Source organism: Falco peregrinus, chromosome 1 (genome assembly GCF_023634155.1).
Source record: "Falco peregrinus isolate bFalPer1 chromosome 1, bFalPer1.pri, whole genome shotgun sequence".
Taxonomy (NCBI): Eukaryota; Metazoa; Chordata; class Aves; order Falconiformes; family Falconidae; genus Falco; species Falco peregrinus.
Genome location: NC_073721.1, coordinates 108,129,284 through 108,144,418, shown reverse-complemented (window position 1 = coordinate 108,144,418; position 15,135 = coordinate 108,129,284). Strand labels below are relative to the sequence as shown.

Sequence of the window (15,135 nt, the reverse complement as noted above, 5' to 3'; positions counted from 1 at the left end):
CTTGTTAGCACAGAACTGCTGGAAACTTTTATGGAAAGCAGCAAATGCTTAGGTGGTAGAGCCACTATATGCTTTCAGTGCTGCAGAATCATAATAAAAATGATTCATGGGGTACAGAGTCACAGAAAAATATTGGCTGTACAAAAAACCCAAAAACCCAAGCTTGCAGTTTGCTGGTGCTGCAGTGGGAAGCAGTCAGATATATCAGAACTGGAGAGTGACTGTATTGAAGGTTAAGAAGTGCTAGTTATATGTACTCCAGACATGTTACTTAATTCCAGCTAAAATACAGTCATGGGGATGTGTCTTTAAGGGAACATACTACAAAAACAAAACCAAACCCCTAAAAAAATCTGAGTAAGCGATTCACAATCTGTAGCTTGATTGAGCAGGTGTTAAGGGAGGGATGTTAGCAGAGTCTACAGGAAAGTGGTGAAAGGTGGATAGATTTCCATGTGAGTCCTCAACATCAGAAATGTGATTTTCCTAACCTTTGTCTCTCTCCAGTGTTATGGGTAGGATTTTGGACATAAAATCTTTGAACTACTGGAAAGGATATTTACCCAATCATTACAATCTTAGCCAAAGTAATGTCTGGTATTTGTACCATTGAGCTAGTAAACCTATAAGGGTTATAAAAGCTGGTGATTAACTTGGGTTTGTATTACTTTCTTTCCAGTTCATTGGTGGAAGAATTCAGAAAGACCCTCTGTGCTTTATGGCAAGGAAGCCAAACTGCATTTAGTCCAGAGTCTTTATTTTACGTTGTTTGGAAAATCATGCCAAATTTTAGGTAAGTTGTAAAATAAGGAAAGTATTCTTGATTGCAGCCTAGTATTGCTGGTGTCCTACTCTAAAGTTTGCTGAATCCATGGGGTGTACTTTATGCAGCTTTCCCATATGCCCACAAATTGAAAAGGATGTTCACTTTGACAGTTTGTTGTTCATCGGTAGTGCTTTTTTTTTCCCCCAGCCTCCTACCATGTGCTACATGTAGCAGTGTCAGAGAGGACAGACATCTCAAATACTAAAATAGTAGTAGTTGTACATTTGAGCCAGTGTTCCAAATGGCAGAAAGAATCAAGATAATGACTGGTAGATAAGTGCCAAGTGCGTGGTGTTGACAGAACCCAAGTTTGGCTGCAATAAGAAGGTGATGTAGTCAGATCAAAAAAGAAACAGCACCTACAGGCCTAAATGCAGACATACTGGCTGAAACTTCCTTGATTCTCTCAAAATACTGTATACTCACCAGTTGGACGTGAACTAATGGCTATAAGAAAAAAAAATCTTGTGCATAATAGGCGTTTTGTGCCCATACTGACAAAAAAAAAAAACACGATAAAAAGAAAGGCAAAAAGAAGGTTACCCAAGTAAATCAGTGTCGTTCCTCTCCAAGGTCTCCCTGTCCTGGCCCCTGAACTTCTTTCAAAGGAGCACTGAAACCTGTTAGGATATATTGTGATGAAGGTAAGTTGCTCCATGTTCTCAGACAGTAAAGATGTTCTGTTATGTGACATCTCCAGCAGTGCTGAAAAGATGCTGTGAACACATCTGCTCAATCAGTAACTGAATAACGCTAATCTGTTTATTCTTTTCTTCACGCTGCCAAATATGTTTCACTCGGCTTATGAGAATCAAGGAAGTTTAATACCAGTAGTTGCAAGGAGTGACCAAAACATGATAGGCAAATGATCATCATCCATAATGTCCTTGACCAGTTTCCCTATTACAGTCTTCACTATAATTCTTGTTAGATTGAGAAAACAGTTCGTTAGTTCCTCAAGCAAATTTTCAGCACTGTGGGTTCTATCACAGCTTTTACAATAAAAAGTGGTTTGTTGGGGTTCTCCCCCTTCCCTTTTTGTTCCCAGTTAGCTGGGAGCATGTCTGTGATTGACTGATAAGAGAACTCATTAAATCATACGGAGAATAGGCAGCTGCTCAGTAGATCTCCACTCCCACATGATCCGAGGAGAGAATTTGAACAGTGCTTAATTGTACCTTGTAAAAAAAAAAAAAAAAATCCTACTTGTGAGACTGGGAGGAGAGGGTGGGTGGGCATACATGTGAAAGCAAGCTAGAGGCAGTAGTGGGTTAACAGCAAACATCTGCTTTGGCTTGTGCTTATGGAGCCTGAAGTGATGGGGCAGGGGTAGGAAGCATGGTTTAATTGTTGTAGCCCAAAGAGTTTTGGTTGTTAAAGGCAAGTTGTGCCTGCCTCTGAGAACTGCAAGTGCTGTTCTTCTTACAGAAGGCTACAGAGGAAACTGCTGCTGATGCACTCCATGGCTGTCTGTCTCTTACGGCATACAGAATATAATTTATGGTTACTGTAAGCACAGCTGGGGTGCCTCTGGGCTCTAATCCTGCTGCGGAAGTCCTGCCTCCTGACTGTTGGGCAAAGTCTGCTGCTGTCGTGCTGCATGTTGGGAGAGTTCTGTAGCCCCATGCTGAGCTGCAAGATGTGTATTTTGCTGATCTGCCGCTGTATAAACAGTACGCTCTATTTTCCTAGTGACTGCTCCTGTTTATAGGAGCTTGTTGCCAGTAGGAGCGGGAATGTCAGAGGTGGGCTTGAACTGAATTGCTTCAGGTGGATGGAGATCCGTTTCGTTACACAAGCTGACTAGCAGAGAAACTATGCTTTTTGCTGAAGGGCTCTAAGATCATAGTTTATTTTAAACTGGTGTTGTCCATATCATCATGTTGTTTTAAAGATCTGTATCTTTACTTACGCTTTTTAACAAATCCAAAGAATTTTTTGTCTATAATTAACATTTCTGTATGCAAGTATAAACGCATGCACCAGGAGCACAACCAACAATGTGGAATGATTCCAAAGGTTATTTCATCAAATTTGTGGCAGAGCAAGTGTGCCATATACTTCAGAGCTCTTTTGTAGAATCCTAGAGCCATTTGGGTTGGAAAAGGCCCTTGAGATGAGCCCAGCCATTAACCCAGGATGCCCCAGTCCATGACCAAACCATGTCCCTAAGCACCACAGCTACATGTATTTCAAACACCCCCCAGGAATAGTGACTCACCCACCTCCCTGGGCAGCCTGTGCCAGTGCTTGACCGCCCTCTCAGTGAAATTTTTTTTCCATATCCAATCTAAGCCTCCCCTGGCGTAGCTTGAGGCAGTTTCCTTTTGTCCTGTGGCTTGTTATCTGGGGGAAAAGACCAACCCGCACTGCCTGCAGCCCCTGACAGGCATTTGTAGAGAGCAACCTTAGGTCTCCCCTGAGCCTCCTTTTCTTCAGGCTGAACACCCCTGCTGCCCTTGGCTCCTCATCAGACAGGTGCTCCAGCCCTGTTGCCCGTCTCTGGACACGCTCCAGCACCTCAGTGTGCCTCCTGGAGTGAGGAGCCCAAAACCAAACACAGGGTTCGTGCTGCGGCCTCGCCAGTGCCGAGTACAGGGTGCCGGTCGCTGCCCCGGCCCTGCTGGCCACGCTGCCTCTGATACGAGCCAGGATGCCACTGGCCTCCTTGGCCACCTGGGCACTCTGTGGCTCACGCTCAGCCGCCACCCCCCGGGCCCTTTCCCCCCGGGCAGTTCCCAGCCCCCTGCCCCCGCCCGCAGCTGCCTGGGGTCACTGTGCCCCACAGGCCGGGCACTGAGCCGGGGTGACCCTCACACAACTGGCCTCGGCCCATGGGCCCGGCCTGCCCAGCCCCCCCACAGAGCCCCCTGCCCCCCAGCAGGTCAGCGCTGCACCCAGCTGGGTGTCGCCTGCAGGCTGGCCAGGGTGCACTCGATCCCCTCACCCAGATCCTCGATAAAGATCCTAAACCAGACTGGCCCCAGCACGGAGCCCTGGGGACGCCCCGTGTGCCCGGCCGCTGGCGGGAGGTAACTCTGTTCCCCACCCGCTCTGGGCTCGGCCATTGCGGCCGGCGCATTACCCGTCTGGGCCCGGCGCGTTACCCGTCTGGGCCGGTGCATTACCCGTCTGGGCCAGCACATTACCCAGCTGGCCAGTGCGTTATCCGGCCAGTTTGTTGCCCAGCACAGGACACACTGGCCCAGCCACGAGCAGCTGGTTTCTCCAGGAGATGCTGCGGCAGATGGTGCCAAAGGCTTTGCTGAGGTCCAGGCAGCACCACCCGCGGCCTTTCCCCGTCCGCTGGGCGCGCCATGTTGTTGCAGAAGGAGCTCAGGCCCGTCAGGCAGGACCTGCCTGGCATAACCCCGTGCGGGCTGGGCCCGATCCCCGGCGGTCCCGCACGTGGCTTGCGCCGGCACTCGGGGGGAGCTGCTCCGTGGCCTTCCCCAGCACCGAGGCCGGGCCCACGGGCCTGTAGTTCCCCGGATCCTCCTTCCTGCCCTTCCTGCAGATGGGCGTCACATCGTCTGTGGGGGCCGCCCCGGCTGGCCAGGGCTGCTGGTAAACGAGGGCGAGTGGCTGGGCGAGCTGCTGCGCCAGCTCCCTCGGGACCCCTGGGTGGGTCCCATCCGTCCCCGCAGGCGCGTGCGTGTCTCGGTGGAGCAGCAGGTCAGTAACTGTTCCCTCCTGGACTGTGGGCACTTCGTCCTGCTCCTCCTCGTCCCCGTCTTCCAGTTTAGGGGGCTGAGTACCCTGAGGGTAACTGGTCTTGTTAAAGACTGAGGCAAAGAAAGCATCAAGTACCTCAGCCGTTGTGGCAACATTCCCTGCCACATCCTATAAAGGATGAAGATTATCCTTGGCCCTACTTTTGTTTCCAATTTATTGGTAAAAACGTTTTTTGTTATCTTTTACGGCAGTGACCAGCTCAAGTTCTATGAGTTTATGAGGTGTTTAATGTTGAAAAGATGTCTGAAGCAAAGGCATTCCATAAATCTCATCTTCAACTGTTTATGATGATTGCTTACATGTTTATTAAATTGAAGATATCTGTATTCAGTGAACTAAGCAAACCTTGTGTTATCTCAGCAACTTCAAAACGATCCTACAGTGCGCAGTTAACATTGCAGCTTTGCAGTTGAGTTCTGTTTTACTACTTCGTTTTGTCATAATGTATAATTGTTTTGCAACTTTGAGAGAATAAGTCCTAGTTTTGACTGTCCAGGACTGGCCTGGCAAAGCACAGCAGGGTTTCAGGTGCCAGTTTTTCAGTGCTGAAAGGGAGGTGGTGCTGCCGATGTTTGTCAGGGTGCTGTAAGAGCTACGTACAAACTCAATGTTTTCTTATTTAAAGCTGCTAGTTTGAAAGAAAACATTTCTGTAATCCTACAAGATGAAGAGAGTTTATCTCCTTTTTAGTTTGTTACCTCCTGGCAATACTTTTGTAGGACATACCCATGTTCTTCACTAAGCACATCAGCCTCACAGTTCTGCTGCGCCAGGTCTGTGCTCGCTTCTCTCCCGCTCTGGGTACGGTGCTGAGCGCCTCACGGGCGGTACCACCCCTGCCTGCCTCGAGCAGTAGCATGGAAAACCATCTCCTGTCCTTTTCCGGACATTCCCACGTGACAGCTATTGCCAGTACTTAGGTGGAGTAGTGAGGAGAGAAGGGGGCAGGGGAGGCATGATAAAACAGCTTGAAAGAATGGACAAGAGGGAGAGGGAAAGCCAGCTCTACTACGCAGGGATTTTTGTAACGAGGCCTACAGAGACTTGCGCGTTATTATGTCTGTGTTGTACAAAGCTTTCACTGTTTTGCCGTGTTTGCTTTCCTACTTCATCTCACTGTACGTCTCGTGGCAAATGAATAGCAGTGCATGATTTAGCTGAAATAACTTTCAAGGCATATTTTACCCTGATGGCTTCTCTGTTCCCTTTGATTAGGTTTGTCAGTGGTGAAATAATACTGGTGACCCTTTGAGCAGCATTGCTGCTGGTAGCATGACACATCTGGGACTGGAGCCCTACCCTTCTGAACGCAAATGCTCGAGAGATGCTTTCAGTGCCCCACTGTTCCCTCCCCCTCTCAATCAGTGGTGCGTGGGTTATGCAGGGGAGGCGTGCAATTGTCAGCATGGCTATAGATCTCGCCCTGGGAGAGGAAGAAATCTCTCTTTCATCCTCATTCTTTCAGACTTCGTATGGTAGCTGAAAGATGCATGTGGGAAACAAACCCAGGATTAAATTCCTGACTTTGGCGGGGAGGGGAACAAACAGGCAAGCAAACACCTGGAACTGCCAAAGTGAGTGGGATCAGTGGCTGAATGAAAACCACTGAGAAGCACCGACTCAGAGTCCCACATGAACAATACATTTTGTGGTGTCTTCTGAATCTTACCAAGCCTGAGATTTCAGTATATTGACCATAATTTATAGTAGTCTCAAAGTAGGGGTAGATAGCGTGCTGTCTGAATGTGATTGCTAACAGTTCTGCGGAGGTGCTACTCAAATACTAGCCAGTAACAAAGAAAAAGGGGAAATGCTTCTCGTGACTGAGGGGAAGTCAGTGCTACCATTGTGTACTTTTAATTAACACATGTATGAGACCTCAGATGTTACTAGCACAGGCTGGGTTTGGTGAGGCCGATTAACGTGGCAGCTGTGTTAACTGAGTACATGAGCAAATGTTAGGCCTGCTGCTCCCCGTTATTTTATAAAAGGTGTTCTCCTGTCTAAGATGTATATTCTTAAATGGTTCTCCATCCTGAAAGACAGACGCATAGAGAAAGAGCGAGCTGTGAAGGACAAAAATAGTTTAATTTGTCTAGACATTGCTGTACCTTTCCAAAGGCTACTTGGAAAACTTTTTTTTGAACAAAATACGTATGTCTCTGTAAAGTCACTCAGTATTATTAAACAAGCAAAGGTTGTTTCCTGTGACTGCGGTGCTTTCTGTGTCTGCTCTAAAGCACTCTGTGCAACTAGTGACCTTGTTGCTGTTGTTTCCTTTTCTCTTAAGGGGATACCAGCAGCAGGATGCCCACGAGTTCATGCGTTACCTTTTGGACCATCTGCACCTGGAACTCCAGGGTGGCTTCAATGGTGTTTCACGTTCAGTAATTTTGCAAGAAAATTCTAGCCTGTCTGCAAGCAACAAATGTTGCATGTAAGTGTTTTTTGATTTCTTTGAAACTTTAATGTCTTTGTATGGGTCTCTATGTGGTGGATCTGAAATTTCGAATTCATGGTTCCTTGTTTAAGTCTCCTTTAGTGCCTCTATAAATGTTAGAAATTACAAAGCTGCAGGTGATAAAGGATTAGCATCCTGCAGGACGTGCTTTCTTTCAAAAGGATCTTAGACCAGCATTTTTTGTAGGTGTGAGTGAGCGTACAGGCTAAGTTGTAAACACATTGTAATTCATTAGTCTGTCAAAAATAAAAAGAAAGAACTCTGTATTTGCTATTCTGTACCCATATAGAATTCTTTCTTCTGTTCAGACAGCCTCGTTGTCTTAGGGTGATAGGTGGCCTGAACGGTACAGGAGCAAAAAAGTGGGCAAATATTTGTAGGTTTAAATTGTCAGCAGACCTGGATTAACGACTGAGCAATGTTAGTTTTAAGTCAATTTTCCTGCAGATGATCTTGCTATATCTTGACACAGTTAAAGCTGTTGCGTTTTTTTTTCCTGGTAGTTGTGATTTTCATGTTACTGTGTGTCTTGAAACAGAGGTAATGTGTTTCACTCCTGAAAATACTGTTGTTTCTGAATTCTGTCCCAGGTGTGTTTTCTCTCAGATTGAAACTGTCACAGAGAGAAAGCACTTTAATTTGCTTCAGGAGGGAATGTTAAGTCAGTTCAGCCTGCACATTTGGTCCCTAAGCCCTTGGATTCCCTACGTAAGAGTTGAGTGAATTTTCCCTTCTTATACCAATGAGGACATACAGTAAGCAGGTCTGAGAGGTAAAGGATTTTATAGATCCTTCATTAGGGAAAGCCTGGAGTTTGGACTGTACTCTCAACCACGTTTACGTTCCTTTGCTGATGCTTCAAAGTCCCACAGAAGAATTTTAAAATGTTTGTAGAATTTAAATGTATTTGAAAACTAAGCCCATTTTGTTTTGTCAACATTTTGAATGTCGAAACCCAAGGAGAATTTGAACTTTGTTCAAAAATCTACCGTACATTTGTCTGGAGAGTGGCTGTTCAAATGCATGGTGAGGTGGAGTAACGTCGAGGGCAAATTAAGGTCACATACACTTAAATGCCAGCAGTAAAGTAATAAATAGGCGGTGAATGCTCTCTTCTCGAGTGCCAGTTCATTTGGGTAGCCATTTCCTTCTGCTCAACAGGAAGCATTCACATTAACTGTAACGGTGTAGGTGGAGTGCAGATAAGGAACGCAGGTTTCTGCAGGCTTGTAGCGTCAGATCTGCAAGCACAAACTAGCAGGTTTAGGAGTTGTATAACAATACAACTTAAAACTCATGGTTTTTTAATTGGACTATGAGAAGTAAGTCCATTGCATAATCTGCTGAAAAGACTGGGAGTAATGAAAGCATAGAGAACAATGATGGTGATGCATATTGTTTATCATATCTTAATACAACTTAAGCTGTCTTTGGAAGTGAAGTGCAGAAATAAGCTCTAGGAAGTCAAAATGACTTGTAACAAAGGGTGTAGAATTAAAAGAAAAAAGTGCTCAACCTACTTAAGAGGGAAGAATTTTTGTTTCAGAAACAGCCTTAATCACAGGGTTAAAACACTGTACCCTGTGAGCATCAGCTCTCCACTACAGAAATGTAATCAACCAGAATACTTCCAACACTGAAATTTTGAGCATCTGCTTAGAGCGTGCGCAGTTCATGCTACAGGATAAAGCAAAAGTAGTATAGTGGCTAAATACCAAGTACTGTACAGTTCTAGGGGGAGTTAAGCACCTGTTGAACTCAGTCACTGTTTGTTACCCATGGACAAAACCGCTCTGCCTAGTAGCGGTAAGTTGTAAGCAGTGAACACCTGACAGGTATTGAAAATCAAGCTCAGACATTCTGACTGACTTTACCTCTCTGACGTTGTTTGTCTAGAAATGGAGCATCTACTGTTGTCACAGCAATTTTTGGAGGCATTCTCCAAAATGAAGTCAACTGCCTAATATGTGGGACTGAATCTAGAAAGTTTGACCCATTCCTAGGTAAGGTGCATCTTGCTTTGAAAATACCAGGTGACTTAAGGCAGACGAATAAATCTGAAGGTTGATATAGATGTTACATGACTGAATCAGAGTTTTAGCCTGCAAAGATAGGCATTGCTTTATTCAGCCCTAACTTTTTTTTTTTAAATCTTTGTTTTTCTAGACCTTTCGCTAGATATTCCAAGTCAGTTCAGAAATAAACGTACTAAAAATCAAGAAAGTGGACCAATGTGCACACTACGAGGTAAGAGTGCATGGATAATGAGGTCATTGCCAGGATTAAGAGTTTATACTCTTCAGAGTATCTACTTGAGTGACTTGGTACCACGTGCCATCTAATATTGTGAGGTTCTGCGGTAGAAGGTGCCAGAATAATTTCTTGTGCAGGTTTTATTTTACCCCAGTCACTGTACTGACATGCTACTGTGGTAGACTGGGGCCAAGAAGTGCTTCAGGAGGTCAGCTAAATATCAAGGAGGGTTCCAGCTTAGGTTTTTCTTGGTGGCCGGAGTATTTCTCAGGCATTCCAGCCTTTCCAACCAATCCCTCTGCATTGTTGCCTACCGCATTTGCTAAGGCTCTGTGTGTAGAAGTACATGGATGTTCTGCTTTTTAAACAACGTAAATACAATCCTGCAAAGCTGGGCAGGAGTGCTGTTACTGACCTTGTTTCACAGGACGTTAATTTTTGCAGAGCTGTGAATATACTTGCTGCAGATTGTAAAGTATTAATCAAAACCACATTGTTTTCTCTGTTCACTCTGTACCTAAAATCAAATCAGCTGTAAAAGTTGAATGTTCTTTGTTAGAAAGTAATTTAGTTTCTTTTGCAAATTGTTGTGCTGAACATTGCACAGAATCTTGTTTGAAAGACGGAGACCTTGTGAATGCCTTTTTTCTCTGGAACGGTTTATAGCTGTTTCCAGGAACAGGGAATGCTGCATGTTTCAACACATTATTGTGTTACACACATGATTGCGTAGCTTCTTGCTGCGCAGATATATTTAACAACTGGACTGACTGCAGCAGATAGACACACCTTTTCTACACTGCTGTATTTGTTGTATTTCATGTTACAAAAATCACTTGATGTCATCTTGAATCAGGTTTCTTTGCATGGGTGTTTTATTTTTTGTATCTTTTTCTATTTTAGATTGTCTTCGCAGTTTCACAGACCTGGAAGAACTTGATGAGACAGAGCTGTATATGTGTCACAAATGCAAAAAGAAACAGAAGTCCACCAAAAAGTTCTGGATTCAGAAACTACCAAAGGTTCGTACAAGCACAACAGTGTGACAGTATGTTGAAGGAAACAATGTTTCAGCTGTCAGTAAACTCCTAACCCTCCCACCTACTTCAGGTGTCTTAACACCAAGTTCATCCTCTTCCTCTAATGCATCCTTTTTTTCCCCCCACCCCCCCCAATCTTGTAGGTGCTATGCTTACACTTGAAACGATTTCACTGGACAGCATATCTGAGAAACAAGGTTGATACATATGTTGAGTTTCCCTTACGAGGCCTAGATATGAAATGCTACTTGTTGGAGGTAAAAAGCCTGCCAATACTTTCTGTAGAAACTTGTTCCACGATGTATGTCTTTATTACAAATTATAGTTGGTGCTCTTGAGATTTGAAGAGTTTTCTGTGTTTTTAACCACAGCCTGAAAACAGCGGCCCAGAAAGCTGCCTGTATGACCTCGTGGCTGTTGTGGTGCATCACGGCTCAGGGTGAGTACACGGAGCGAGCCTGCTTCTCGGCAGAGACCACCTCCCCACGGAAGTACATGCAGAGTTAATTAAGGTGTTTCTGTCCCCAGTGAATGTCTGTATTTTTACTGGTGGAAATAAGCAGTAATTTATGAACTTACATGGGACTAAGCTGAATTAATTTCAGATGGATCTATACAGTTATTTCTGTGAACACCCACTGGCAGTCCTTGGGAGTAATGACTACAAGTGTGAGGCAGAATGAAAATGAAAATAGTCTCGTTCCTCTAGGAATGGAAAGCCTTAAAGCAACGGAGTAAATCAAGTTAACGCCTCATTTTGAAATTCTTAGTACAAAGCAGAAATACTTTTTCCTGTTTTTACTCAGTTTGAAAGGTGCACGTGCCTTAATGCTGAGAGTGTGTGCGCGTGTTGGGAACCACTGGAAGCCAAGACTGGCACAGTGAAGGCAGTTATCCCGTATTGCCTGCAGTCCCGCAGGAGTGAACACTCAATAGGCTGCCGCAAGGCTGGCTGGTGTTCATATTTTGAAGTAAAGCTGCCGGGTGTGGTTTTGATTCCCCCCCTGCATCCTTTCTCCAGCCCTGGACGGATCCGTTGAGAGTAACGGTAGTGGGGACAAGACACCTGTTTATCCCGAGAGAAACACGGTGGTGGTGGTTGGGCAGCCACTCTGCGGGTGTGAGCTGTGAAAGGAGTTTTCTCAGAGTAACTAAACCCCGTTAATCAAAACCTTGCTGATACCTGAATTTAATTCAAAGATACCAGACCAGTTCTGTCCAGGAAGCCCCTCTTGCTTTCCCTGGAGGAGTGGTCTGGACTCTTAGAAAGACGTGACTAGTAAAGGCAGCCCCGACAGCGCGCAGTGCCTCTCACTGGTGCTTCAGTCGTTGGAAAAGTGTATGGACAGCAAAGGAAAGCTGGTCGTGGTTATACTGGAATTAGATGGTTGGAAACATCGAGTGTGTGTTGTAAGGTGAAAGCAAGCCTTATCTTGGGGTGGCAGGGTAATGAAAATCGATGGAGTTGTAGTTCTGGTGTGTTAAGACTCTTATTTAAGAGATTATGGCTCCAAGACGTGGATTGGTTTAAGATGAACTTGAAAATTTTTCTTCTTGGTATTCTGGGATTAGTTTTGCTGTGAGTGCTTTTGACTGTATTTAGACTCTGTTCCTGTCACTAGACTGAAATGGGGAAGATTCCTGAAAACAGCGTAGCCAAGTTTTTAGAGCTAGTGCTTGAATCGCAACAGATAAACAGACTTGATTTTACGTAGGCAAACGTTGAAGTTCAGTGTTGCAAGCAGCCTTGCACAAAAACTGTGGGATGCGAATGAATGAATACAAAAAGCCCTTTTAACTCATCCCAGTAAGTGACCATTTTATTTAACGTGAAACTTAAGTTTGGAGAACTTCGAGCCCCACAGGTTAAGAAGGGAAGCATCTTACCAGCTCTTGTGGAGGGCTGCCAGTGGCTTTCTTCCTCTGGTTCCTGCAAGTGTCTTAGCCCTAATAGCAAATGCGTCAGGGAACGGGCTGCTCTGCCTCCTTCTGATTGTCCTTTCTCTCCCCCTTCCCCCCGCGACAGCGTTGGCTCTGGACATTACACTGCATACGCAGCTCACGAAGGCCGCTGGTTCCATTTCAACGACAGTACTGTAACTCTGACCGACGAGGAGACTGTGGTAAAGGCCAAGGCCTACATCCTCTTCTACGTGGAACGGCAAGCCAAATCTGGATCAGATAAACTTTAATACCTCCTTTAATTCTTACTTATCAAGTCCACCGGACAAAACATTTCCATTTTTCCATAAATACTTGATCCAAGACTATTAATTTCATTGTGCACTTTTCAATTTCCTCTTGTGGGTTTTAGTTTTGTTGTGTCAATGGTAGCATTTGACTTACTGAACTTGGACACAAACTAACTTTTTTTTAGTTATACCAGAAAACCTCAGCAGATTTTGATTTGCTGCTTTAGTCGTGATAACTCAATTTTTATATATATAGTTTCATGAAATAGTTATTTGACTTTTTTATATTAATGTTTTCAGTTCTCACTTTCTAAAGGCACATTTACATCAGAGAAGCTTTCTGTCCTCCTTACAAGCAAGATAAATGTGCTTCTGATTATGAAGAGCAATACAACTTCATGCTGTTCTTACAGCTGTTACGTAGATATGATTTAATCTCTTCAAATTAAGGAATTGTTTGCACGTATTATTTTCCCTCGTGCAAGAAACTAAACCGTGACCTCTGAGCAATCATTCTTTGTCTGCAGGAGAGAGGAGATGTGGCATCATTAAATAGACCAGGTAATTGCTGCTGTATTGGTGTGTATTCAGGCTGCTGACTTTCAGGAATCATTGTAAATAAACCGTTGGTTCAATTGTATCAATACTGCAGTTTAATTCAAGTATTCCCCACATACGCTCTGCCCTTCCCCCCTTCAAATTTTTTAAAATTATCTTAAAATATATACATGTCTCTAAATTGCATTGAGATTTTAAGTTTTTGTAACTGAACCTGAATTGCCTTAAGACTAGGCTGTCATCCTGAAATGTGATCACGAACACTTCCTTGCTTGAAAACTCGAGGGAGTTCCTGGTGACGGGCCCCAGCCCTCCTTCCTGCTGGGAACGGGGAGCACAGCCCCGAAGCCCGGGGTCTGTGAGAACAGGCTTAGGTCTAAGCACAGCTCCTGTCTGCTACATGCCTGCAGTTCACTTAAAACTGAGTGCGAGCGGAGGGTGTTCAGCCGCGTGGCGTGACAGCTGGTCCAGCAGCTCAAGGGAGGATGCTCAGCGTCACAGCGTGGCCGGCCCGACGGCTGGTGACGAGCCGAGGCTGCTGCGGACGGGAGCAGACTCGGGTAGCTGTAGTAGTTACGCATTGGCCTTGGGGGGGGGGGGGGTCTGTATTTACCTTCTCTAGGCAAAAGCTGGAGGCATGATACAGTTTTTAAAACTTGGCTATGTAATGGGCAAAGACTTCTATTAAAAAAAAATAAGAGTAATTTTAGCTGTTCTGGAGAGTGGAAATCAGCAAATAAGATTTAAAAAAGGGGGACAGGAAAACCAGTACTGCAAAAGCCAAGAACCCCAAGAGAACCCTGAAATTTGGCCAATGCCGAATTTCCATTCCCTTCCGCAGCCCCGCCCTTCCAGCCCGCTCCCACATGCCTAGCAAGGAACTGGGCAGCAGGAATCTCAGAGGCGTGGTAGTTACGAGAAGAATTTACTTAACTCAAATAAACAGCGCCTTTCTGTTACTGTGGTAACAGTAAAACACGAAAGAACTCAAGTAAAATGTGACTACCCTTCTTAGTTAATGCTTCTGAAAGACCTTTTGGCACGTAGCGCAGCTGTCCCTAGGGATTGTACCACAGCTCAGCCTGGTGCTCAGGGAGTACGCGTCACTTCCCTGCCATGGGTTCCCTGCTGGCTGTACACCGATAAGTACAAAGAGAAATCACAATCGGGTGGTTTCCAGAATGTCATTTTTGTAGATTTTTTCACAGCATCTTAAGCCAGGAAGGAGAGAAATTGGCTCAATACAAAACTGCAGAACGCATTCAGCATTGCTAATGGTGTATGACTATGTAAACTGTACGCTAGTTAAAATCTTATTGTGATTATTGATACCTTAAGTGACATATATAAGGATGTCTTCTTTTACTGAAATTGAACAATAAATAGAAGTATTCATTGCTTTGAATTGTAGATAGTTTGTCACCTGCCATTTCTGCGTTTCTTGCAGCCCAGTAGGTAGCTGTCACCATTGCCCCAGGCAGAATCCCCTGGTTGCGCAGGCGAGGGCAGTGTCCTGCCGCGTCACCCTGCAGGGCAGCCGTACTGCTCACACCTAGATTCCACCTGCAGCTGTGTTTTGTCTGCGTGCTACTTGGATCGGATTCCTTTAGCATTTTAGTTTTGAGAATATGAAGCTTAAAATATACAACTCGCTGCAGGCCAGAAGCAGTTTAACTTGAGTAGTCATTAGTCAGGTGTCTCGGTGTTCTCGCAAACCAGTGATGTAAATGTGCCTTTCTGTATTTATAGAAACTTCAATTTGTAATCTTCAGCAACATTCACTTATTTTAAGCGGCTTCTACTTCTCCAGTTAATTTGTTGGGTCAGTTATGTTCCCACTTTGGTATTTCCTTGCAGTACCGTTTGCTCTGTAGGGCCAAGGTCGCCCGCAGGGGCCGGGCGAGCCGCAGCCATGGGAGCACGATGCAATCCCGTCACGCTTGTTCTCGCGGCAGGTGGTGACACAGACTCAGCCATATGCTTTGCTGGAACAAGTACATTGTCAATCCTTTCCTAATTTAACTTTCTCACACTGCAAACCCAGATGGACAGTATGAACAGTTTGTTGTG

General features: G+C 44.9%; 1 protein-coding gene across 6 annotated transcripts in view; it reads left to right on the top strand.

Annotated features, from left to right (window-relative positions):
- USP3 (ubiquitin specific peptidase 3) overlaps positions 1-14,475 on the top strand; it is a 50,007-nt gene extending 35,532 nt beyond the window's left edge. For all 6 annotated transcript variants that reach the window (XM_027791411.2, XM_055806477.1, XM_055806492.1 and 3 more), the window contains exons 8-15: positions 680-793; positions 6,852-6,998; positions 8,919-9,025; positions 9,189-9,269; positions 10,179-10,297; positions 10,459-10,572; positions 10,687-10,754; positions 12,342-14,475. In XM_027791411.2, coding sequence (XP_027647212.1) covers positions 680-793; positions 6,852-6,998; positions 8,919-9,025; positions 9,189-9,269; positions 10,179-10,297; positions 10,459-10,572; positions 10,687-10,754; positions 12,342-12,507 — 916 coding nt within the window. In that variant the 3' untranslated portion in view covers positions 12,508-14,475. The remainder of the gene's footprint in view (positions 1-679; positions 794-6,851; positions 6,999-8,918; positions 9,026-9,188; positions 9,270-10,178; positions 10,298-10,458; positions 10,573-10,686; positions 10,755-12,341) is intronic.
- Positions 14,476-15,135: the final 660 nt, after the last annotated feature.